We start from the raw sequence: 24,298 nt of genomic DNA, 5'->3' as shown, positions 1-24,298 counted from the left end.
AAACTGTTAGGCCTCTTTCACACGGGGCGGAATTTGTATTGATCAGCAGGAGATTTGTCCGCTGATCCCCTGTTGAGCTCCGAGCAGAGACAGAGATATGACAGGTTTGTGTCCACTCAGCCTGCTCTGCTCTATGAGCAGCCGGGTGTAAATGGACTCTCCTGTTCATGTACACCTGGCTGCCCTCCGATCCTATCTGCCTAGACCGAGGAGGACCGATCCCCCTTCCAGATTGGACCTGAGGTAGGCATGTGTAAAGGGACACAAGTTCATTTACACCTGCCAGGTTATAGGGGTGAATGAGCCGTCCAATCAGCTCTGTCTGAAAAACTGATAGGCGGACCTAATTGGACCCTTTGTATGTTTATGGTAGGTGGAGAGACCTGTGAAGGTGGTTGTGGAAGGTCATGAGACCTGTGAAGGTGGTAAGACTTGTGAAGGTGATTATGGAAAGTGGTGAGACCTTTGAAGATGTTTACGATAGACAAGCAGATGACACCAGAAGTCCAAAAAGATTTAGCCGCACGCTTGAGGGTTTGTTGCGCAAGACTAAATCTCACAAAGACCAATATAAATCTGCTCTCCAAAAATACTATTCCTGCCTCCACACTTCCAAGCAGACCTATTTTATCAATCTCATTAACCCCTTATCATACCGTCCCCGTGAACTCTTCTTTACCTTTAACTTTCTACTTCGTCCTCCACCCATTTACTCACTCGGTACCCAGGAGATCGCCAATCACTTAAAAAAAAAAAAAGATTGATTCAATTTGTAATGACATGTCCACTCTACAGGTATCTCCCCCACTTAACACCACTTCCCTTTTCTACCCTGCTACTATAGACAAGGTTGCTAAACTTATTTCTACCCCCACCAGGGCTGGTAAAAGGATTTTTGACACCCCAGGTGAAACCTCATTTTGCTGCCACCCTCCTTGGCTCCGCCTCCTTAATCCACCCCCTTTGCCCGAGCATCAGTGTGACAGAAGCCGGAGCTAGTGGAAGCATGCGCCTGCAGTAGAGAGCACTGATCATAGAGGCGCGCAGGGGATGTCTGCTTTCGTTCCATCAGGACATGTCCTCCAGGGCTGCACCTCTATAATGATACTACAGAGCAGCTTCCTTAGTAACATGTAGCAGAGGCATCTCCTGCATCTCCCTAGATGTGCACAATAAAGATCCCAGCAGCGCCCACTAGGGGTTATAACATCTATTACAGAGGTACTTATAATGCAGCACTGAAAACTTACATAGCACAGAGAGTAGGGAAACCAGCAGCTGGGTGCCCTAGACAGCAGTGCGCCCTAGACGGACACCTAGTTTTCCTAGTGGTAGCACCGGCCCTGACTCCCACCTAACTATCTGTCCCCTGGACCCAGTTCCCCCTCAAACTGGGCATTCCTATCTGATTGACAGGCTTCCGACCGTCGCATACAGCGCGTCACGAGTTGCCGAAAGAAGCCGAACGTCGGTGCTGCTCTATACGGCGCCTGCGCACCGACGTTCGGCTTCTTTCGGTAACTTGTGACGCGCAGTATGCGACAGTTGGAAGCCTGTCAATCAATTAGGAACGCCCAGTCCCGCAGAAGACATACCCGGAAGCGGCGGTGAAAATACGGTATGTACGGGAAAAAAAAACAGTCGATTGTCATTAGGACAACTCGGCTGAATGTAATGTTAAAAATGTATTTTTTGGGTGAATCTCCACTTTAAAAAGCCTTCCTTCCCTACCAACCCCTACCACATCTTGCTCCCCCTTTTCTCTAAACTCCTTGAATGCCTGGTCTACAAGCAACCTCATGACCACCTCAATAGGAATAACTTTCTTGATCCCCTTCAGTCTGGACTTCGGCCTCAACACTCCACAGAAACTGCTCTCCTAAAACTCAAGTGACTTACTAACAGCAAAAACCAATGGGCACTATTCTGTACTCCTACTCCTGGACCTTTCGGCTGCTTTTGATACAGTTGACCACCCCCTCCTCCTCAAAAAACATTACTCCTTTGGTCTCCGTGACTGTGCTCTTCACTGGTGTTCTGTCAGATTAGGTGACCTGTCAGAATTGGTAACGGAAGTGATGTTCCATCAAGCCATCTTGCTACACCCCGCACTAGTAATGATACACAGAGAAGGGGGCAAGCAGACATCTTGTTACACCCACCAGAGTTTTGTATTTCACAGTCACAGACTGTTTACATGTTAAATTTTTAAATCAGGGGCGTTCTGTCACATTAGCAAACCTATGAGGTCAACAGGTTTGCCGCTGCTTTTAAAATTTAACATCTAAACAGTCCGTCGGATTTCCAAATACTGTATTTAAGCATACAGTATATACTCCGTTTCCTGTTACAAATAAATGTGAAATGCAAAGCTCCGGTGGATGTAACAAGATATCCGTTTGCCCCCTTCTCGGTGTATCATTACTATGAAGGAGTGCGGGGTGTAGTAAGATGGCGGCGACGGAACGTCACTTCCGTTGCCATATCTGACAGAACACCGGCTCTCATCCTACCTATCTCACTGCACGTTTAGTGTCATTTACAATTCTACTTCCTCCTCTCCACTTCCTTTCTCCGTCGGGGTCCCCCAAGTTTCTGTTCTTGGACCTCTCCTATATTCAATCTACACCTCCTCCCTGGGTCAGCTGATATGTCTCCACCCCTCAGCTCACGCCATCAGTCTCCTCGCGCATCACTAATTTACTAATAGACATATCAGTCCTGGATGTCACACCACTTCCTCAAACTCAATCTGTCCAAAACCAAGCTCATTATATTTCCTCCCCACGTGCCTCTTCCCCTCACTTCTCTGCCAAGATCAATGGCACAACTATTAACCTGTCCCCGCATACCAGGTTTCTAGGTATTATCCAGGACTTGGAACTCTCCTTTCAGCCCCACATCCAATCGCTTCCCTTCCTCATTGGCTTACCTTCCTCATTGGCTTACCTTTAAATAGGCTATTCCCTATTCAGTCCATCGTCAGTCCATTGTGAATGCCGCGGCCAGACTCCTCTACCTTACAAACCGCTCAGTGTCTGCTACCCCTCTCTGCCAATCCCTCCATTGGCTGCCACTCACCCAACTAATTATAGGGGAAGCCTAGCCTGAGCTTGTTTAACTGGGCTTCTCCTATGGGTCACAGGAGTGCAATGTGTTTTACACTCCTGTGACCTGTTTTCAGCAGAGAGTGGTCTGAATCCGTCCAGGCACCGCGTCATCCCGACAAAGTCTGGATCCGCCAGGTGCCTGGACTGATACCCGTCTCAGCCTCTCAGCGAGCCACTGAGAGACTGAGACGGCCGCTATCTGCCCCTCCACATCTCGGCACTCCAGTGAGCGTGGAGGAGCAGAGATGCTGATTGACAGTGAGCAGCTCTCCGCTCAGGGATCTGTGAGAACTGAGTCATCGATGTTGTTCGATCGCTTGGTTCTTATTGCAGAGGCGCCGGTGGACAGATGCAGCATCGGACTGATGCTCCATCCACCTAGATAAGTATGATGGGTAAATAAAAAAAAAAAACATGCTTCTCTTTAAATTCAAAACACTAACAATAACTTACAAAGCCACCCACGACTTGACCCCCAGCTACATCACTAACCCAGTCTCAAAATACCAACCAAGTCGTTCTTTTTGTTCCTCTCAAGACCTCCTGCTCTTTGGCTCCCTTGTCATCTCTTCCCATGCTTGTCTCTCTAGCTCCAACTGTACCTTTTATTTTCTCCATCAGCTCATCCCCCACAGTTATTACCTTTTTGTATCACTTGACCCTCCCTTTTGGATTGTAAGCTCTTACGAGCAGGGTCCTCTGATTATTCTTGTATTACTATTATTATTATTTAGGTACTTATATAGCACTGTCAATTCATGCAGCGCTTTACATATACATTGTACATTCACATCAGTCCCTACCCTCAAGGAGCTCACAATCTAAAGTCCCCTACTCACATTCACATACTAGGGCTAATTTTCGACAGAGGCCAATTAACCTATCAGCTTGTCTTTGGAGTGTGGGAGGAAACTGGCACAGGGACAGGGAGAACATGCAAACTCCAGGTGTTGTGATTGGGATTCGAAGCAGCGACCCTTTTTACTGCGAGGCGAGAGTGCTACTCACTACACCACTGTGCCGCCCATATTGTAGCTGTACTGTTTGCCCTAACGTTTTAAATCGGTGCGCAAATTGTGGCGCTATATAAATCCTGTATTATAATAATAATTATAATAATGTTTACACGATGACCATTTGCCTATCAAAGACTGTTCTTGTTGAACTTCCATGTTTTATATTTAGCAGTAAAGGAACATAGCTCAGGTGGCACACATACCAAAATAGTTGGTATCTAGTGCCAGTCATTAACGGTTGTGCAGATTAATAAAACCAAAAATTTCTAAAGAGGAGTAATTAGTGTGTTGTCTGTTGATCATTTATCTGTGTTTAACCCCTTGCCGTCTGCCTCACGTACATATACGTCGGCAGAATGGCACGGGCAGGCAAGATACGTCGGCAGAATGGCATGGGCAGGCAAAGCAACGCACAGGTACGTTGCTTTGAATCTGCCGCCTAGCGGGCACGCAAGCCCCCTGCCACAAGCTCTGTGACAGTGCCGCGGGACTCGAGGACTCTATATTCGCTGGTGTCCCGCGATCGTGTCACGGAGAGGCAGAATGGAGAGATGCCTTTTGTAAACAAGGCATTTCCCTGTTCTGCCTAGTGACAGGACAGTGATCCATCGGGAGCAGTGATCAGTGTGGTGTCACTGGTAGCCCAGCCCCCTCACAGTTAAAATCACTCCCTAGGGCACACTTAACCCCTTCCCCGCCCCCTACTGGTTAAAGGGGTTGTAAAGGTAAATGTTTTTTCACCTTAAAGTGGAGGTTCCCCCTAAAAAAAATTTCTAACAATACATTCAGAAGACTGATTACACTGCGGGTATGCTGTTTTTTTTTTTTTTTTTCGTACATACCTCGTTATCGCCGTTTTATCCCTCGGCTTCCGGGTATGATTCTTTCGGGTCTGGGCGTTCCTAGTTGATTGACGTTCCTCTGACCGACACATACTTGACGTCACGACTTTCCGAAAGAAGCCGAACGTTGCTGCGCAGGCGCCGTATAGAGCCGACTCTATACGGCGCCTGCGCAATGACGTTCGGCTTCTGTCGGAAAAGTCGTGACGCGCAGTATGTGCCGATCAGAGGAACGTCAATCAACTAGGAATGCCCAGTCCAGCAAGAATCATACCCGGAAGCCGAGGGATGAAACGGCGATAACGAGGTATGTACGAAAAAAAAACCCAGCATACCCGCAGTGTAATCAGTCTTCTGAATGTATTGTTAGAATTTTTTTTTAGGGGGAACCTCCACTTTAATGCATGCTATGCATTAAGGTGAAAAAACATCCGATGGTATGCCCCCCCCGAGCCCCCGTTTTACTTACCTGACCGTTCGAAATTCCCGGGCGCGTCCATGTGATCTTGGGTTCCCAGCCTGGCCGTTGATTGGCTAGGCTGGGCGGATTGATGGCAGCGCAGCCATTGGCTGGCGCTGCTGTCAATCACAGCGGATGACGCTGGGGCTCGGGGCCGAGTGATACAGTCGGTGGCTATGCCCGTCGCTGTATCACGGGAACGCGCTCGCAAAAGCTTTCCACCATGCATGAAGGTAGAAAGCTTTTGCGAGGAGGAGCTGAGACAGCCGCCGAGGGACCCCAGAAGACAGGGTTCGGGGACACTCTGTGCAAAACGAGCTGCACAGGTAAGTATAACATGTTTGTTATTTAAAAAAAATAAAAATGTTGCTTTTTAGTGACCCTTTAACCCCTTCACTGCCAAAGTCATTTACACGGTAATCCTTGCATTTTTATAGCACTGATGGCCGTATAAATGACAATGGTGCAGAAATAGTGTCATATGTATCCGCCGCAATATCGCAGTCACGATAAAGATCACTGATCGCCACCATTACTAGTAAAAAAAAAAATTATAATAAAAATGCCATAAAAACTACCCCCTATTTTGTAGACGCTATAACTTTTGCGCAAGCCAATGAATATACGCTTATTGCGATTCATTTTATTTTTTTACCAACAATATGTAGAAGAATACATATCGGCCTAAATTGAGGAAAGAAATATATTTTTTTATATATTTTTGGGGGATATTTATTATAGCGAAAAGTAAAAAATATTGCATTTTTTTTGTCGCCGTTTATAGCACAAAAAATAAAAACCGCAGAGGTGATCAAATACCACCAAAAGAAAGCCCTATTTGGGGGGGGAAAAAGGACGTGAATTTTGTTTGGGTGCAACGTCGCACGACCGCGCAATTGTCAGTTAAAGCGACACAGTGCCGAATCACAAAAAATGGTCCGGGGCTTAAGTGGTTAAAGAATTGGCAATTTATTACACCTATGAAATCTAAATAGTGTAATTTAACAATTGCCAGTTTTGCACTGTACAACTGTACACATGTGGAAAGCTGTGTGTTCTATTTAACAGGTCTGGATTGTGTGTGGATAATAGACAGTGCTGGTAATGTGATGTGTCCCACACTAATATCCTAGAAGGAGAGGGTGCAGGGGGGGTCAGGGAAGGAGTGGTCAGTCCACTTCAAAATATGCAGGAAGAGGGGGGGGTGGGAAAATCTGTGACGTCACCAGCTGGAAGAAGGAGCTAGTTGGGTCATTTGGAGGTGAGAATAGAGGTTCAGGGAGAGGTCATATGCATTATATTAGGCAAATGAAGGGGGTAGTGATGGAAAGGCATTTAGCTCATGTCCACTCCTGAATAATACACATGAAGTTGGGATCTGGAGCGTCCAGCCTTTTGTTGGGACTCAGCATTGGGCCCCTGCTGGCAGGGAAGAGGTTAAGAGTGAGGGAGGTGGGGTGTTGACTTCCAGGGCTCAGCTGCTTTCAGTCCATCAGAATGGAGAGAGGAGGGGGGAGGAGAGAGGAAACACGGCATTGAAGTCTGCAGCATTGAGCACTGTTCCTATGTGCCACCACAATCCAATCTGAGAGACAGGAATCCCCCTGTATATCAGGACTGCCTGCAAGATCTGGAATCTCCCACGAAACTGCTTACCTTTCAGCTTTACCTGCATTACCCTAAGGATTCTGGGAAAGCCTGGCGAATACTAGGAATCCATCATACTGCCCGTCTTGCCTTCCCGGTCAGGGTTCCCCGTACTATCCTGGCCAAATCGGGTATTCTACAAGAGTTCTCACAGCTGGGCACAAAGTCCTCCGGTCTGGGATCAAAAAGTGTTCTTCGATTGCCAGACTGCCTACATCCTATCGCGTAATCTTGGAGGCAGCGAACGTTTATTTACATCGAGGACTGTGTATAGTAAGGATTCCCCTGGCGTTCTTTAAACAAGGACTAAACTCCGGGTCTGTTTCACAAGGAAATCCCTAAGTGTGTAAATATAGGAACGCTGGATTGGAGGATTTAGGGCTTATTTTACACTCCGGTTATCCCTAAACCACCAGGGAATATCCGCACTCAAGGTCTCAGCATCCTACAGGAGATTTAGATGGACGCTCTTAAATCTAAACAGATTTTCCATGTTTAAGACTTTCTATTTTTAAAAGACGTTAGCTGGTGATGCCAGGCAACCTGTTTAATCCCGAACCACTCTCCCTAATTGACCTACCCCCCCTTTCCGAAGATATGAAGTAGATTCCCCGCTCTTAAGGATTTTGGAGATTTCCATCCCATCAAATAGGCTAAAAATTTGCAAGTACCTCTCATTACCGGTGGGCACGTTGGCACCTCGCAGTCACAGCATGGTAAAAGGAATTTGCAGGGTTCAAAAATTCCGAAGGATTCAGGCGATGGTTGTCTACAAGCTGTGCCAAACCCATCTGGAGGGCTTTTGATTTTAAACTTTACACTCCCTCCCCCCTCTCCAACAATTTGATGGAATCCATGCCGGAGAGTTAAAGGAATCTCCTATCAGATACTGCTGTTGGATCCATCTGCAGAAGCTCAACACTCTTCCCTCTGGATTGAAAAATCCCATATGGTTTTGCGCTGGGATTTCTAAATCCATTTAATCCTTAGTGAATATACATTTTTATATATTTTTCATTTTTTTTCTTTTTGGATTTTCGGACAAAAACCCTTTTTAAAGGAAAAGGATAATTTTCTACGCTTATATATGGTTTGCTCGTGGCAGTATTTAAGATGTATGAAAACGTGGATGTTCCAGGCATGGGTACCAGCCCTACACACTATCATATGATGGATTTTTATGCACAGAACAGGGCCTGTCTAATGTCGGATAAAGGAATTGGGACGATTCATCCTTTCGGGACGCCACTCCGGAACCAGCACTGGAGCCATTCCAACCATTGTACGTAGGTGCCGAAATATAGCATTCCTAGTCTAATCTATCTGACCTAGATCTCTGTATGTGGGACGAAGGCCATTGTATACTGATTGGCTGTGTGTGCAAGTATGTGTATATAACATCAGCACATAAACCTCTCTCGTGGTAACAAACACACACACTCAGTATGTTTTTTTTATAACCATTAGGTTGATTTTTATATTTACTATACCCTTTTATTATCCATTTATTCCTTTATTTATGTCAAATATATTATTTATTATATTTTTGTTTTTAAGTTATGCTCCTTTTTTTTATTTTATTTGAAGCCTTTATTTTATTGCATTTATTTATTTTAGCTCAAGCTACGTGACACTTTATGCCATTTTGTGTTTCATTTAATTTTATGTTTTATTTGTGGTATAGCACAAGCAAATAGGATTTTCCTGTTAATACTAGTACTGTTAATTTCTTTTGTTACAGGTGATTAGTTGACTCTTTGGAAGCACCTATTTTTATTTTACATTTTTTAATTCTATTGTAGGATGTTTCCATTCGGGTGTAAGATAGCACTTTTGCTAGTCGTCCACTACAATAGAGGCATTCTACTCGTAAGAAATAAAAGACATTCTCAGCTCTGCTAAATGGGCTTGCAGCCCAGGGTTTCAGATGATAGGACAATTCTGCCTCTTATATCCTTGTCAGGTTTTTTTTTTTCTTTCTTTTGGGCCAGGGTAAAATTCACTTTAATAAGGATCTCTCACTCTACCTCTTAAAGACGTGAAGATATTTCTTCTCTGTAATCCTGTTTAGAAGATGAGCTTACGCTGTGTGGCAGCGGACTTAACCGGTTTGTCGCCAAAGGCCCAAGATATGCGGCCTGTCTCCTTATAGTAGAGCAGTGCTTCTATAGCACATCGTCGGGTTGCATTGTGCGTTTGTTTTCCCACACCTTATAATTAGAGCCGGCATTCACATGTCTGTTGGCCTTTTGACATTTTCCAAGATGGCTGCTTATTTACAGTGTACTTTTTTTGCCGGTGGATAGTAAAAGGAGCTTCCACTTTTGTAGAGAAAATGCTGTTGAATTTTACTAGAAAGGTGTTTTAGACATTTTTTATTTTTCCTACAGAATGGTTATTTTTTTTAAGGTTTTAGGCATCTGGTAGACCTCGGTTACTCCACTTCAAGAATATTTATATTGTTTTGTTTTTTTTTAACTACGACTACGATCTGCCATTTTGTTGTTTTCATAATTTTACACACCGAACACGGTTCAATCTTTTGCCTTTGGTCCCTAGCAATAATAATGCAGGAAGAAAAAGGCTTTGAGGAGCAGAGGCCTTGGTGATTACCTGAAAATGATGTGGCAAGAGCAAAGAACCAAGTAATCCATTTAGTCGCCTCATTTTCTTGTTAAATCCGCTAACGTGGGCTCTTTGTCTCAGTTATGGGCTTATTCAGCAAAACCGTAAAATGCAGCGGCAGGCGTTTGAGATAACTGGTTGCTCTGGGTAACTGTGGTTGGTGTATCCCCCAGTTTTCTGTGCACTGCCATCATGAAAAAGCCTGATGTTGTAATGCTTATGTTATGTAAGCATGTATGTGGCACTATTTTATAAACTGAAACACAAGTGAGAATGTTGAATATAGCAACCTTGCCGGTTGGAAGTTGGGAAACGAGTTGTTGTGGGCAATCGAACTGCCTTTTCTGCATTTTTCGATTAGGAAAAAATGCAGCAGTCAATGAACCCTGACCTTGAAGTCTACGGCATTTCTAAGAACCATGAACGTGTTATTCCGTAAGCAGTTAAGAGGAAACTCTTAAAATCAATATGGCTATATATCACTATTTTTTAGCCAGCCAAAGATAACTCTTTTTTAGATATTGTTGAGACTTGTACAGATTCTTAGCTTGTATGCCCTGTATTTTGATGGAGGCTACCCATGAAATCGTAGACCGAAACGACATACCAGCAGGGATTGGCCTACCTGTTCTACCCAACAGCAAATATTGGCAGTCGAAGCGAGGGATGATGATTGTAGGGGACAATTTATGATTTTTTTTAGGGTAAAATAGAAAGAGTTGTTTGAGCGTTTGTCCTCATTTGAGATCAGTCCTCGAACATTTGGCTTTAAATCCCTCTCAACCTATTATTGGAGAGCTATCAGATGGGACAACTGCCAGCACTCCTTATTGGTGGCCAGGGCCCAGGAGAACCGTCCTTGTAGATTTTTTGCACATGCATGCTCCTCATTAGACTTGCAATGCCTGTAAATCTTTTCAGTGCAAAACCTGTTTGGAAGAAGTTGACTTTTTCTTGTTCTTCGTAGGAACTGCATACTTGGGACCATGCCAAGTTGTAATGTATGCCAAATTGCTGACTTACGAAAGTGTTTTTTTCTTTCCTCTCCCCCACGCTTTATTTTCTTTTTGTATATTATCTTTTTTTTCCCGCATGTGTTTTTTTTACTACACAGGAAATTGTACATCAGCCAGATTGGAGGAGTTAATGGCTTTGTTTCTGTGGCTGTGCAAGGTTGGGAATGTCTCTTGTTATCTATGATGATGAGCTTCTACCTACCAGGGTGGCAGAGATTAAATAAGTGACTTGTATCCTTATTTTATCTTTTCACTTTATCTGTGGCCTGAGGAGGAGGGGCCACATAAACAATTAGTCTTCGTTGGCCCCCCACTGTCTGTACACACTGAAGCCTTGAGATCAGAGAGAACATAGAGATTCAGTCACACGTCCCCCGCTCTCTGTACACTTGTCCCTGGGTGGGTGTTTAGAATGCCCTGTATTTGTTAATAGTGCTATTTGCATTTCTGGAAAGGGTTTATTCTACCCAGAAAGAAGAGAAGACATTTAATGTATATGGTGTTGGTTACGCTGATACTCAAAGTGTTTGTAAGCCCAACATCTATTTTTCAGTATGTCTGGCATCATGCCTGACTGTATACCAGAGCAAACAACTGTTTGTGAATTGGTTGCAAAGTTTCTTATCTGGAGATCCTGCCAATAACAGCTCTTCCTGTTTTAGGTTCATAATGCCCGTTATTGGCGGGATGTCCACATTAGAAACTTCTCAACAGATTGACAAAATTATTTTTGCTTATTTAAGAAAAATATTTGCAGTGAGCATTGATGCTGCTCGTAATGAAAACTATTTAGGGTTTACCTACACTTAAAATCTAAATAGTAGCCAAAACTTTTTTTGTAAGAAGTCTATAAAACCCTGTTCTTTTGGTAAATTTGACTTCCTGACCTGGAGAAATCCCCATTTAAACCATTGTTGCCAAAACACGTGTCCCCATTGGAATTTTGTTTTCCTCTGTGCTCTTCCAGCGAATGTTAAGTCTGTGTTTGTGACAATGTTCCATATAATGTTCCATATTTAGGGTGTAACATTGAGACAGCTCCCCCCCCCCCTCCCAAATCGCTCCCGCTTTTACAAAATCTGAGAGTTTTTCACCCTGTAGGCTTCTGTCATTTTTTTGAATTCACAGCCGCATCATACATTCACAAAGATCTGTGAATGGTGAAACTGCAAGTCCCATCTGCCACTGCGGCAGACTTGTAGATCCCATGGTGTGCAAGTATGGTGAGTCAATCGACTCTAGTCCAGGGGTAGGCAACTTCAGCCCTCCAGCTGTTTTGAAACGACAAGTTCCATGAGACATTGCAAGATCTGTGTGAACGTGCTGGAAAGCACCTAAAGCCTTTTCCTATTGTCCCTGATTGCATAGCGGTCTTTTTTTTTTTGGATAGACTGGGAAAGAGTTAGAATCCTCAATCTTTTCCACTCTTTTGGCAACATTTGGGTTGATTTACTGAAAATGGCGCGTGCAAAATCCATTGAAACCAATCGGCTTCCGTTTTTTTTTTTTGGTCAAAGCTTAAAGTGTAAGTTCACCTTTACATAAAAATCTGGTATATCCACGAAAAATCCCGGTATATCCATGCCAGGAGTCCAGGGCTTAGAAATCCTCTCTGCATCCACGTGTCTTCTGCATAACTGACAGGACGGGCTTTGCGGCTGCTGATTGGTCGGCACCGCCCATGCTGACCAATTAGAATGCTCCAAAACGTCCCTCTTGACGAGGAGAGGGACCTTTGTAAGTTCACGTTTACAGAAAAATCTGTAAGGTGAACTACCCCTTTAACAAGATGACGTTAGAAGTTGGCTACCATGCACAGCTACACTAGATTTTGCACACTCCAGTTTTAATAAATCAACTCCTTTTTGTGTTGTAGGGGCCTTCTGCTTATTTTCTAGCTGGGTGATGGGTGCTTGATGGGAAAAGGAAGCAAGGAGATAGTACTAATAGTAACACTGTTATCACCCCAAAAAATCTGAATAGGTCACTTCAATAGAAAAGGTGATATTATACTTGCCTCTCTAGCAGCCTGTGTCTTCTGGCTTACACCCATCCGAGTGCTGTCCACCACTGTCAGATTTTCTTCAGCAGTCGTGGCCCCCCCCCCATTAATGGCATACAGGCGCCTCCCCCTATCCATGCGTCCGGCCCCCTGATCTACATACAGGGTTGCCAGACCATGAATTCCAAATGTTTATTTTTTTTTCAAGCATGTGATTGGAGCCAGAGGCTCTAATAGGCTTAAAAAAAGGGTGGGTTCGGGGAGCAGAGCACTGTGCCCCGTGGCCCACTCGGTTGTGTGACAATAGTGAATGAATATTCGCTAGTTTCACACTAAATCTCCTCTGCGCCAATCAGGAAGCAGGTCTTGAGACCGGTTTCCTGATTTAGCCAAAACGTCAGGCGACCTTTTGTACGCCTAGCGTTTAGGAGGAAGAGAGTGGAGATGCACTGCGGAAGCCACTGGAGGAGCGGACACCAGAGGCACTACATGCACCTTGCTGCCCGCGGTGCTGGAGGGGACACTGGAGCAGCTGCCTGCACCTAGCCACCTAGATGGGGCCCGCTGTGCTAAGAGGGGACACTGGAGCGACTGCCCGCTCCTCTCCACCCATATGGGGCCTGCCTGCCGCGCTGGAGGGGACACTGGAGCACCTAGATGGGGGAAGGACCGGCAGACAGCAAAGGAGTGGGCTGTTCACTAGTGCCGTGCCGCCGGCCGCCAGAGGGGGAGGGACACCTACTAGCAAACGTATGTCGGCATAGCACACGCCCCCTTAACGGAGAATCAACCAAAAAAAATATATTTTTTTATACTACTACTTTTCCTTTATATTGCCTTTTAATATTTACAAATGCAACAATTTAGAATTTGAATTAAAAGTTTAGCACTGGGAAACACTTTTTGAATCAGAGGAAAGAGGGAGATTGCTCCAAATCAGGGACAGTCCCTCGAAATCAGGGACAGTTGGGAGCTATGCACAGGCATCCAAAACTGAATGCAGGAGAGTCTTTGTTAGAGGCTTGAATGGATATAAGGCAAAAGGCACAGGATCTGCTGTTAAGATTTTATTTTGGGTGGCAACTGTCTAAAACTGAAAAATGTAAAGGTCTGGCAGAATCGATGCCCACAGTGTAAACCTCCCTATTTGTTAGATAAGCGTATCCAAACCGAGCAGTCTGGAGCACACAGGAAATTGCTCTTTTTTTTATTTATTTTTAAGGCACCTTTATAGATGTCAGCTATTACATTGTTACTATGTTTTAGCTTGTGCGACCATAACAATTAGCTTGTATAGTGGAACATGTTACATATATAGGTCAAATACCATTCCCCCTCCCCCTCTACATATATAGGCCAAAGAGCTGCATCATCCCCATGTAATTTTTCAATGTTAAAATGGACATTTTCCCATTAACCCCCACCCCCTCACCCTACTGTCATCCAGTGTAATGCCTGTGAACTGCATTAGGTTCCCTCTAGCTACTAGCACCTGAATGTAGCCAATGGCAAGAGACACGTGCTCTGTTTTCAAAGAAAGGCGTTCTGGGCTAGCTGGCTCTACCCGAATATAGATCCTACCCTTTGGCATAGTCCACATGTCCTCCTGTCAAAGTTGGAGGGAGCCTGTAGCAGTTCATAGGTAAGTATTAAGGTGCCTACAGACAAAATAGAAGGTTTGCCCAGTGTGGTCATCTACAATCAGATGAGGGCATGATCGTAGGTCTTTTGTCATCCTCGGTTCCTCCTAGCCAAGACTGCGTAGTGGAAAAATTGATCGGCCTAGATTAATTTTCTCCACTGATTGCTATTGTTTTCCCTCTGAGTCGTGCCTGAGTGCTCCCCTCTTCCAGCTCCATAGGCACAAACATGCATGTTCAGTGGACACAAACTAACATGGTTGTATAACGATTCATGAGAATGAAAATACGACCATCTGCAATCTAGTGCAGAGGGCACCTTTACATAGGGTTCTTTAGTAGCTAAGGGTAGTTGGTGTTGGATATGGTTTAGCCTTGCTTTAAAGCTTTTTACCGAGTTAATGCTTTGTGATCTGGCAATTTCCCCCCCGCCTAGGCTGAATGGCTTGTGTACAGATTACACATGTTGTGTGTGACATAAGATGTGCGTGCACGTGCTGTGAAAACATGAATGGAATGTACACTATTCTAGGAACTGACATACTGCAGCTTTTTACATAAATGGGGGCTGGGCTGGTGATACTGCGTTTAATGAATTAAGCCCTTCAGGTACTATTTGTAGTGTTGTCTCTCTTCGGGGAATTTTGGCTTTTGTGCTTTTCAAGTATTTTTTTTTACACTGTTGCTTTGTGCTGCAGATTCTTTTGTGTTGTAAGTAAAGTGCCAAGACTGAAGGCTGCATTGATGTTGGTGGAGTGTGGTAATTATCTGACCAGGGTGTTTCTGCTTTTCTCTCTGTGGTGGCTTTTAATGATGTGAAGTCCATTCTTGCCCTTAGAGAAACAACAAAAGATAATGATATCGGTGTTTACTAAGCTAGCATTGCTTCCTGGTTTCAAGAGCCAAAGATGGTAGCCGACAGTTCAAAAAGACGCGTGCCTTCAGAAATGTGTAATTCATCAGCTGACTAAAGCACCTCATGCTGGTTTTTAATATACTTGTCCAAAAGTAGCTATTTTACAGCGCTTCCTCTTTTCATATAAGATTAAGTACTCCATTTTTGATCGTACTTGTGTTATCCCTTTCAGTAATGCCTTAAAGAACATGGCAGATATAATCCGCCCATCACCAGGTAGGCCATGAACTCCACATAATCACCCCATCGCCAGCTCCAGGTAGACCATGAGCTCCACATAATCACCCCATCTCCAGGTAGACTGTGAGCTCCACATAATCTCCTCATCTCCAGGTAGACCATGGGCTCCACATAATCACCCCATCTCCAGGTAGACCATGAGCTCCACATAATCACCCCATCTCCAGGTAGACCATGAGTTCCACATAATCGCCTCATCTCCAGGTAGACCATGGGCTCCACATAATCACCCCATCTCCAGGTAGACCATGGGCTCCACATAGTCACCCCATCTCCAGGTAGACCATGGGCTCCACATAATCACCCCATCTCCAGGTAGACCATGGGCTCCACATAATTACCCCATCACAAGATAGACCATGGTCTCCACATAGTCACTCCATAGACTATGGGCGCCACATAATCGCTCTATGACCAGGTGGTAGACCATGGGCTCCGCATAAACCATATATGTGATTGTGTATTGTCACTAGACCTAGACATCATTTTCTATGACCTGACCTGAAGCAGACCCTGCCTACCCTGGTCTGTAGAGGGACAGGGGTTAATTTACTAAAGCTGGAGAGTGCAAAATGTGGTGCAGCTCTGCATGGTAGCCAATCTGCTTCTAACTTTAGCTTGTTCAATTAAAGTGATACTAAAGCTTTAAATATTTAAAACAAAAAAATAACAAACATGTCATACTTGCCTCCACTGTGCAGCTCGTTTTGGACAGAGTGGCCCCGATCCTCGTCTTCTGGGGTCCCTCGGCGGCTGTCTCGGCTCCCCCGCGCCTCTGATAACCCCCTCAAAAGTGCTCTCTCAAGGGGGTTACCTTGCGGGTGCGCTCCAGAGTCCTGTATTCGGCGTCCATAGCTGCCGACTACAAGACTCGGCCCCGCCCTCGTGTCATTGGAGTTGATTGACAGCAGCGCGAGCCAGTGGTTGCGCTGCTATCAATCTATCCAATGAAAAGCAAAGGAAAGTGCGTTCGCGATGCAGGACTTTCCAGGGCTCAGGTCAGTAAAACGAGGGGGGGGGGGGCTGGGGCTCCGTCAATCGGATGTTTTAAAAAAAAAAAAAACCTGAATGCTGATTGGTTTACACATCTGCACTAGATTTTGCACCGTCCAGTTTTAGTAAATCACCCCCAGTGTCTTGTTTTCATTACTGAATCGGTCTTTAAATTCATTGCCAACTTCACAGTGCAGCTGGCGCCTTTAAATTTTGACCCAACATTGTAATGTAAATTTTGGCGCTGCTAGAATTGCCACGGTAATATTTGTCTCTTTGGTAATATAGCATTTATCAATGTGGTAGTTATAATTTCACTTAGGTTTAAAGTTGAGTGTTGAGGGTTTGGTTCTTATTGTGGGCTATCTTTGGAGTTAGGTTTTCAGTGTATTTCACATTTATTTAGTGACATAACTTTTCTTTGGGCGCAATAAAAAATGTTTTTCAGATTTGATATATGTGATAAAAATATAAACATAGGTGCCTTACCTGTTCAAATTTCTAATATCTCTACCCTGGACAATGTTTAAATGGTCGTTCAGCAGCTGCTTTTGTGCATAAGTGAGAAAAATGCCACTCATTCCTATGGAGAGGCTATCTAATGTGTCCTAACAGTGGATGGCCTCTCTATGAATGTGGTTTCCCACGCATGTGCAGAAGGAAAGGCCAGGAGACTTTGCAGCGGCACCCAGTGGTTTATTTAATTAGGATCTGGCAATAGTTTAGAATTTAAAAAAACTTTGATAGGAGAAATGAAAGAATACCTATACAAAAGTACAGGTATCCTATTAATATATTCTCTGCACTGGCTGAAGGAGGGATAAAAAGCATGATAGATTTAAAATTTTCATAAGCATCATACTGATTGGTCTGTCCGATTTTTTCGAAAAGGCAAAGGTCCACTTTAAAGTGGTTGTAAACCTTTACCTATACCTAAAGAAGTGACTGGGCTCAGGTGATGTACAGAGAATTAAACAAATCCCCCTACGTAAAGTGTTCTCTTATCTACATCCGTTCAAAGTCCCAGAATTTATAAGCTTGTCTACGCGTTTAGAAAAAAGGGGGCGGAGAGCTGAAGTTACACTCTGCAGAGCTCAGTGAGGAGAGCTCTGAGAGCTGATTGGAAGGAAGAGAGACACTCCCCTTCTCACAGGAACAGAGCTGAGGCTGCCAATCAGCTGCAGCTCTCTCCCCTGTCACCATTTTTCTCTTGGTGTTGGCTAAACTTGTCAGAAGTGATTCATGCTGATGGCAGAGGAACGAGGCAGCAGACACTTGGCTCTTAATTGAGACAAGTACACAGTATAAAGTGAAATGGTTTATTCATATTTCATGTCTGAGGTTTACAACCAAGTGTAGGTTCACATCTATGTGGCTGTGCTTGATGCGTTTTTTCTATGCACTTTGCTTTTTTTAAACCCTTATTTTTTTATGCATTTTTGCATGCAGTTTTCATGCATTTTGCATTTTTTACGTTTTTTTCTTCTCTTTCAACACGCTGTATATAGCTGGTTGCTAAGGAGGGGTTCCCCACTGACAGCTGAATGTAAAAAAAAAAAAAATTGGCGTCAAGAAAAAAAGCAAAAGAAAACGGAGTCTCCCCCCGCCCCCTAAGTCTATACAAGGCCCTACGGATCTAGTATGGTTTTGGAGGGGTATTTCGTGCCCCTACCCATTTTCCTCAAAAAGCAGTCAAATGTAAAAAACATGATGTGTTGCAAAGGGCGGGCTCTCAAGGTGATGTCATGGGATGGCCTACGCCAATGGCTATATAAGAGATGCCAGACAGCGGGCGACAACACAAGGAGGTAGACAGCCACAGAAGAAGAGTGTTTTTTTTTTTTTCGTGGGTAACTGGCGGGGAGGAGGAAGACTGCTCGGGGAAAAGACAGCATTGGAAAGAGACAGCAGGGGGAGAACTCGGCTCAGGGGAGAACTCGGCTCAGGGGAGAAGATGGCTCGGAGCTCTTTTTTTAATAAAGGACTGTCAAAAACTGACACTTTTTTTTATATTTTACTGCTTTTTAGAGTGAATGGGTAGGGGTACGATTTACCCGATACCCATTCATATGGGGGGGATCTGGGGGACCCCTTCTTAAAGGAGGGGTGTCCAGATTCTGATAAGCCCCCCTGCCCACAGACCCCGCCAACCAGAGGCCAGTGTTGTTGGGAAGAGGCCCTTGTTAAGGGCATGTGGCTTTGTATGGTGGGGGGGCATTTGCTTGTCTCCTCCCTTTTTTTTGACCTGCCAGGCTGCATGCTTGGATAAGGGTTTTTAGGGATAAGCCTTTTTTTTTTAATTCAATTGTCAGCGAGGAACCCTGCTGACAGCTGATGACTCATCGGTTGTTAAGGACGTGGCGGCCGGCTTCCCGGCTCCCTGCTTGGCAACCAGCTTATATACAGTGTTAAAATAAAAACCGCAAAACACATCAAAAATCAAACGCAACACTGGTGTGGTTTCATTTAAGTCTATTAAATGCAAAACACGAAAAAAAGTCCCAGTCCCTTTAGAAAAACGCACCGGCCGCCTAATGCATAGATGTGAACCTTAATGTTAAATGGCCTGTAGTGCGTTTCTGACATACAGTATGCTTTGATTGACTACAAAAAGGATATTTAAGAACATCAAAGGCTGTTTTTTGTAGGCTCATTGGCTATCTGGGATTTGTCCAGGCACAACAGTGGGTCCCTAATTTGGTTAGATCATGTAGCTATGGATATGCTTGCATGCATTCCTGAGTTCTACCCAGAGCTCTGTAAGAAAAAGTATATATAATGGTTCAGTACACAAGCATTTACCAGAAAAGCTAAATGTAGAAGGTGAGTTTTTTCTTCAAATATCTTTATATGGAAGCGAAAGAAAAATGTTGGAATAAAAGTAGTGAATAGTCAGAAAAGGAAGTGATGGGAATTCTCTGCAAGCCTATTACACATGGACCGAATGTCGGGTGGAATCGGCCGGTTCGATAGAAACTGTCCGACATTCGGCCCGTGTGTTTGGCCGTCTTCTGTCGAAGGGTCATGACCGAAAAAGGTCAGCACCTGGCTCCTGGTCAGCGCTCTCAGCCAATGGGGGGACCGCCCCCTGTCAGAACACAATAGCACAGCAGGGGAGATTGCTGTACTAACATTGGATTGTTAGTACAGCGGCTCCGACCTTGGGTGTCAGCTTTTTCCCCCCGTAAAAACAAAACAAAAATAGTGGTGTGTACGGGCTTAAGGAACTCATTCATTCACCCTGTCTCGGTGACGCCAACAACACCCTCCATTACATATACAGGCATCAAAGGGACCAAAAGTGAGAGAAGGTCTTCCCGATGGGCTGACAGACCGACCGACATGAAAACCTGATATCAATTTTCATTCTTTGCCGCTTTATTCAATTCTAAAAGAAAAGAAAACTTTTTGGCTGGAGATAGGATGTCATTGACGTGAACAGTTGTGTAGCTTGATGGACAGTAGAATTAGTTTAAAATCTGATATAATATATCACCAACATTAAAGCTGGCCATACATTATACAGTACAATATTCTTATTCAATTTCCTTTAGATTTAACTTCAACTATATCAGGGGTCTCCAAACTGCGGCCCGAGGGCCAGATGTGGCCCTTTACTAGCCTTTATCCGGCCCTTGGACACCAACAATAGGGCACTGTTTCTTCCACCGGTACCCATCATGGGATACTATTCCTCCTACTAATAGGGGGCATTACTCGTCCTCCTCTATTGACCACCAACCCTGGGGCCATATTTATTGTCACTAATGCCAGACCTGGGACATTTTCTGCCCACACTGGCCACAATCCGGTCTTCCTAAAGTCTGAAGGACAATAAACTGGCCCGTAGTTTTAAAAGTTTGGAGACCCCTGAACTATATAGTGCAAGGGCCTGCCTGACTGCGTACAAATTAAACTTGTTTCGAATTGACCTCATATTATATGGTCTTGGTAAATCGAATGAAAAATTGTATAACGTATGAAAAGAAGAAGAATTGAGATTTTTTAGGTGCAGAGTAAATTACGATAATCTCAAATATAAGCCCGGATTCACGTACATCGGTGCATAGTTATGCCGGCGTAGCGTATCGAATATACGCTACACCGACATAGTGCAGAGCGGCGAGCACAGTATTCACAAAGCACTTGCTCCCAAATCTACGCTGGGTTCCCTAGGCGTAACTCGTCGTAAGTGGCAGTGGGCGTGAGCCATGCTAATGAGGCGTGACCCCATGTAAATGATGGACTGAGCGTTATAAAGATACGATTAACGTACGGCACATGCGCTGTCCCGTGGACGCATCCCAGTGTGCATGCTCAGAATCACGTCGGAACTTACGCCTAAGATACTTCGAATCACTGCCTACGACTTGAACGTAACCTACGCCCATCCCTATTCACGTACTAATACGTAAACAACGTAAAATACGACGGCTGTTCCCTGGTCCATACCTTTGCATGAGTTGCGCCTCATAGATGGGGAATAACTTAACGTCGGGCGTACGACCTACGTAAACCATGTATATTAATGCGCCGGGCGCAAGTACGTTTGTGAATCGGCGTATCTTACTCATTTGCATATTCGAATCGTAAATCAATGGGAGCGCCTCTTGCGGCCAGCGTAAATATGCACCCACGATACGACGGCATAGGAAACTTACGTCGGTCGTAGGAAGCCTATTTTCAGGCGTATCTAGTTCTGTGGGCACGGCGCACAGATACGACGGCGCACATTTAAACTTACGCGGCGTATCTCGAGATACGTCGGAGTAAGTGCTACGTGAATCCGGGCCATAATGTATAAAAGATTTTTTAGTTTGAAAGGCAAAATAAAAAATATTAAAACATAACAGTTGGCAGGTACAGCTTAATACAGTTTTATCGAAACAGCACTACAAGATGGATTTCTCAACATGTTTCTCCCATGTATATCGGGCTTCTTCAGGGGATACTGTCCGATTAAAAGGTACAAGCCCTCTATCAAGAATCGGACAGCAATCCCCTGAAGAAGCCTGATATGTGGGCGAAACATGTTGGGCATCTTGTAGTGCTGTTTCGACAAAACTGTATTAAGCTGTGCCTGCCAACTGTTATGTTTTAATATTTTTTTAAATACATTATATGTGATATTATCGTAATTTACTTTGCACCTAAAAAATCAAAATTTTTCTTCATTTCATCTATTAATATCAGGGATGTGGTGCTATCATTTAATTGGTCTGTCCATGAGCATAACAATCATTTTGTATAATGTATGGCCATCCTTGGATAACAGGGAACAGTTTTCATTAAAATGACATGATTCTCTTGTAGCAATATGCACATTGTATGTTGTTGAATATTTATTACATTAGAACAAACCTCTCAGCTAAAATCAATAGTTCTTTTTGTCCCAGTTTGGCCATGTATGTGTAGGACATCTGCTGGACGGACCAGCTTTCAGTCTAGTGGTGTGTAGCTTCAGCATGTGACTACTTTGAAAGGATTAACAGTGATTAGTTGAGTACAAACAGTCTCAGGAGAGGACTGCCAGTATGGATAGGCTTAGGTGTCACTGAGCCGCATGTGAATGTCTTCAAAGCACCCCCACTGTTTCCTCCTCCTTCCTTCCTTTCTAATGCGGGACCTGCCCCTCCCAGACACAGATAACACAGGAATCCATGCATTGTGTGCCCTTTAACCTTTGCACTTATCTGGATCAGCATTAACCTGACAAGTGGTATCTAGGAGTTGGAACAGATGAGAGCAAGGTATAAACCATAACCTAACATGTAACAGCTGCCATTGCTGAAAGTGCATAGTACCAAACCAAAGGAGTAGTGCTACTACAAATACCACCATCCGTTTTATCTGCTTGAACCGGAAGACGGCAATTAATCTTCTGAAAACGTGTCCCGAAGATGGACTGCAAATTAGAAAAAAAAATTGCGTCCGTTGCCCAACTGTCTTGTTATAAGTGTGTATTTTCTGTATGTCAGTTTGGCTAAAGTCATAGCGCAGTCCAAAATGTGAATCTTACGTAGCAGTATATTCATGTTCTTTCTATGTAAAAGCAAATACCTTTTCATTGTTTGCTTTGTGGGAAATGCAATCAACTGATCTGTGCACAATATATCCGTAACCTATGGGGGTGACCACACGTGTCTTTGGTTATAATATTGAACGTGGTGTGCAAACTGCGGCCCGGCGCCCTTTGCTTGCCTTTAACCAGTCCTTGGGTACAATTTATATCCAATGACACCAACAATGGGACATAATTCCTGTTGCTGACAACAACAGTGGGGTACTTTTCTTTGCACCATCGAAAGGTAGGGTTGTCTGATCCCGAGCATTTGCGCGAGTACTTGTACTCGCACAACTGCTCCCGATGCCTGGGAGAGGCAGCGTGCAACAGGAGAGGGAGTCCTCAAGCAGGAAAGCTGGTAGGGGTGCAGAGAACAGCCGCATCATCCATCTGTGACTGGAGCCTACACATTCGGTAACTGAAGTGACGCTCCGTGTTGCCGTTGTACACTGTCAATGCGTAAACATCCTGAGTTCCGACACCCATCTTCGTACACCCTGTACTCAGCCACATTAAGCCAGCAGTGGACATCTTCCACCTATCAGTGCTCATCAGTGCTGCATAATCAGTGCCACCTATTAGTGCCCATCAGTCAGTGCCACTGCCAGCCATCAGTCCCAGCCATCAGTCAGTACCATCTATCAGTGCATCACATGACATTAAAAAAAGTATTGGTAATCGGTATCGGCGAGTACTTGAAAAAAAGTATCGGTAATTGTACTCTGTCTTAAAAAAGTGGTATCGGGACAACCCTTTCAAAAGGGCACTATTTCTCCCAATGACACCAACGATGAGGCGCTATTCCTTCCATTGAAACCAACGATAGGGCACAATTCTTCCCACTGACACCAACGATGGGCCACTATTCTTTTTTTTTTTTTTACGCCCACTGGACACCGACATTTTCTACTTCCACTGACTCTAGTCTGGCCCCCCTAAAGTCTGAAGGACGGCAATCTTGCCCTTTGTTCCGAAGGTTTGGAGACCCCTGCTATAAAAGAAGCTTTGGGGCCTTAATAAAAATGGAGTGCTAATGTAAAACTACTAACTTAATTTAGGAGACACTTACACCTCCCACTCTTCAGTGTTGTCCAGTTAAGCTGTTCATCACACCTAAAGTGCCCATAGGCAGTGTATGACGGTCCCCTACGTTGGCCTTTTTTTGGCTAGGATCTATTGTCGGCGGGAAAGAAAACTTTCCATTCACTGTGTTCCCGACAGCAAAAATACCAGTTAAGACCCCCTTTTTGATAAGTGGCCAAAAATTCTGTGGAGTTGATTTACTAAAACTAGTGCAGCTAGAAATCAATCAGCTTCCAGGCTTCTATGTCAAAGCTTAATTGAACGAGCTGAAGTTAGAAGCTGATTGGCTGCCATGCACGGCTGCACCAGATTGTGCACCCTCCAGTTTTAGTACCCCATTGTTGGATGGTCCAGTCGGGCACACCTCTGATTATTCAGTAGTGTATATGGCCAACTAAGGCAGGCCATACACGGTGCAAAGTTATTACCCGCAAGCACAGGCTGCGGGCACGAAATATGCACAATTCCCCCATCAACACAAACCGTGCTGGCAGGGGAGTCCCTCCTGCCAAGCAATTGTCTTGCTCCTGGTGGGGGAAGCCATCCCCACCGGGAGAAGACAGTGATTATTTCTAGTGGCTGTAGCAGCCACTACCGATAAGCTATGGCGAAGCACTGGATTTTGGTGTGAAACGCGTCATCTG

General features: G+C 44.5%; 1 protein-coding gene across 5 annotated transcripts in view; it reads left to right on the top strand.

The window, feature by feature from the left end:
- The window catches only part of RARA (retinoic acid receptor alpha), a 255,221-nt gene that overhangs the window by 152,162 nt on the left and 78,761 nt on the right, over positions 1-24,298 (top strand). Inside the window, exon 1 of one of the 5 annotated variants that reach the window (XM_040330409.1) lies at positions 6,870-8,357. The exons of 3 other annotated variants lie outside the window; for them this stretch is intronic. In XM_040330409.1, coding sequence (XP_040186343.1) covers positions 8,189-8,357 — 169 coding nt within the window. In that variant the 5' untranslated portion in view covers positions 6,870-8,188. Of the gene's footprint in view, positions 1-6,869; positions 8,358-24,298 lie in introns of those variants that run through there. One more of the 5 variants, XM_040330411.1, reaches the window with a different exon arrangement.

Source organism: Rana temporaria, chromosome 12, assembly GCF_905171775.1.
Source record: "Rana temporaria chromosome 12, aRanTem1.1, whole genome shotgun sequence".
NCBI classification, from domain to species: domain Eukaryota; kingdom Metazoa; phylum Chordata; class Amphibia; order Anura; family Ranidae; genus Rana; species Rana temporaria.
This window is presented reverse-complemented; position numbering and strand designations above follow the sequence as displayed.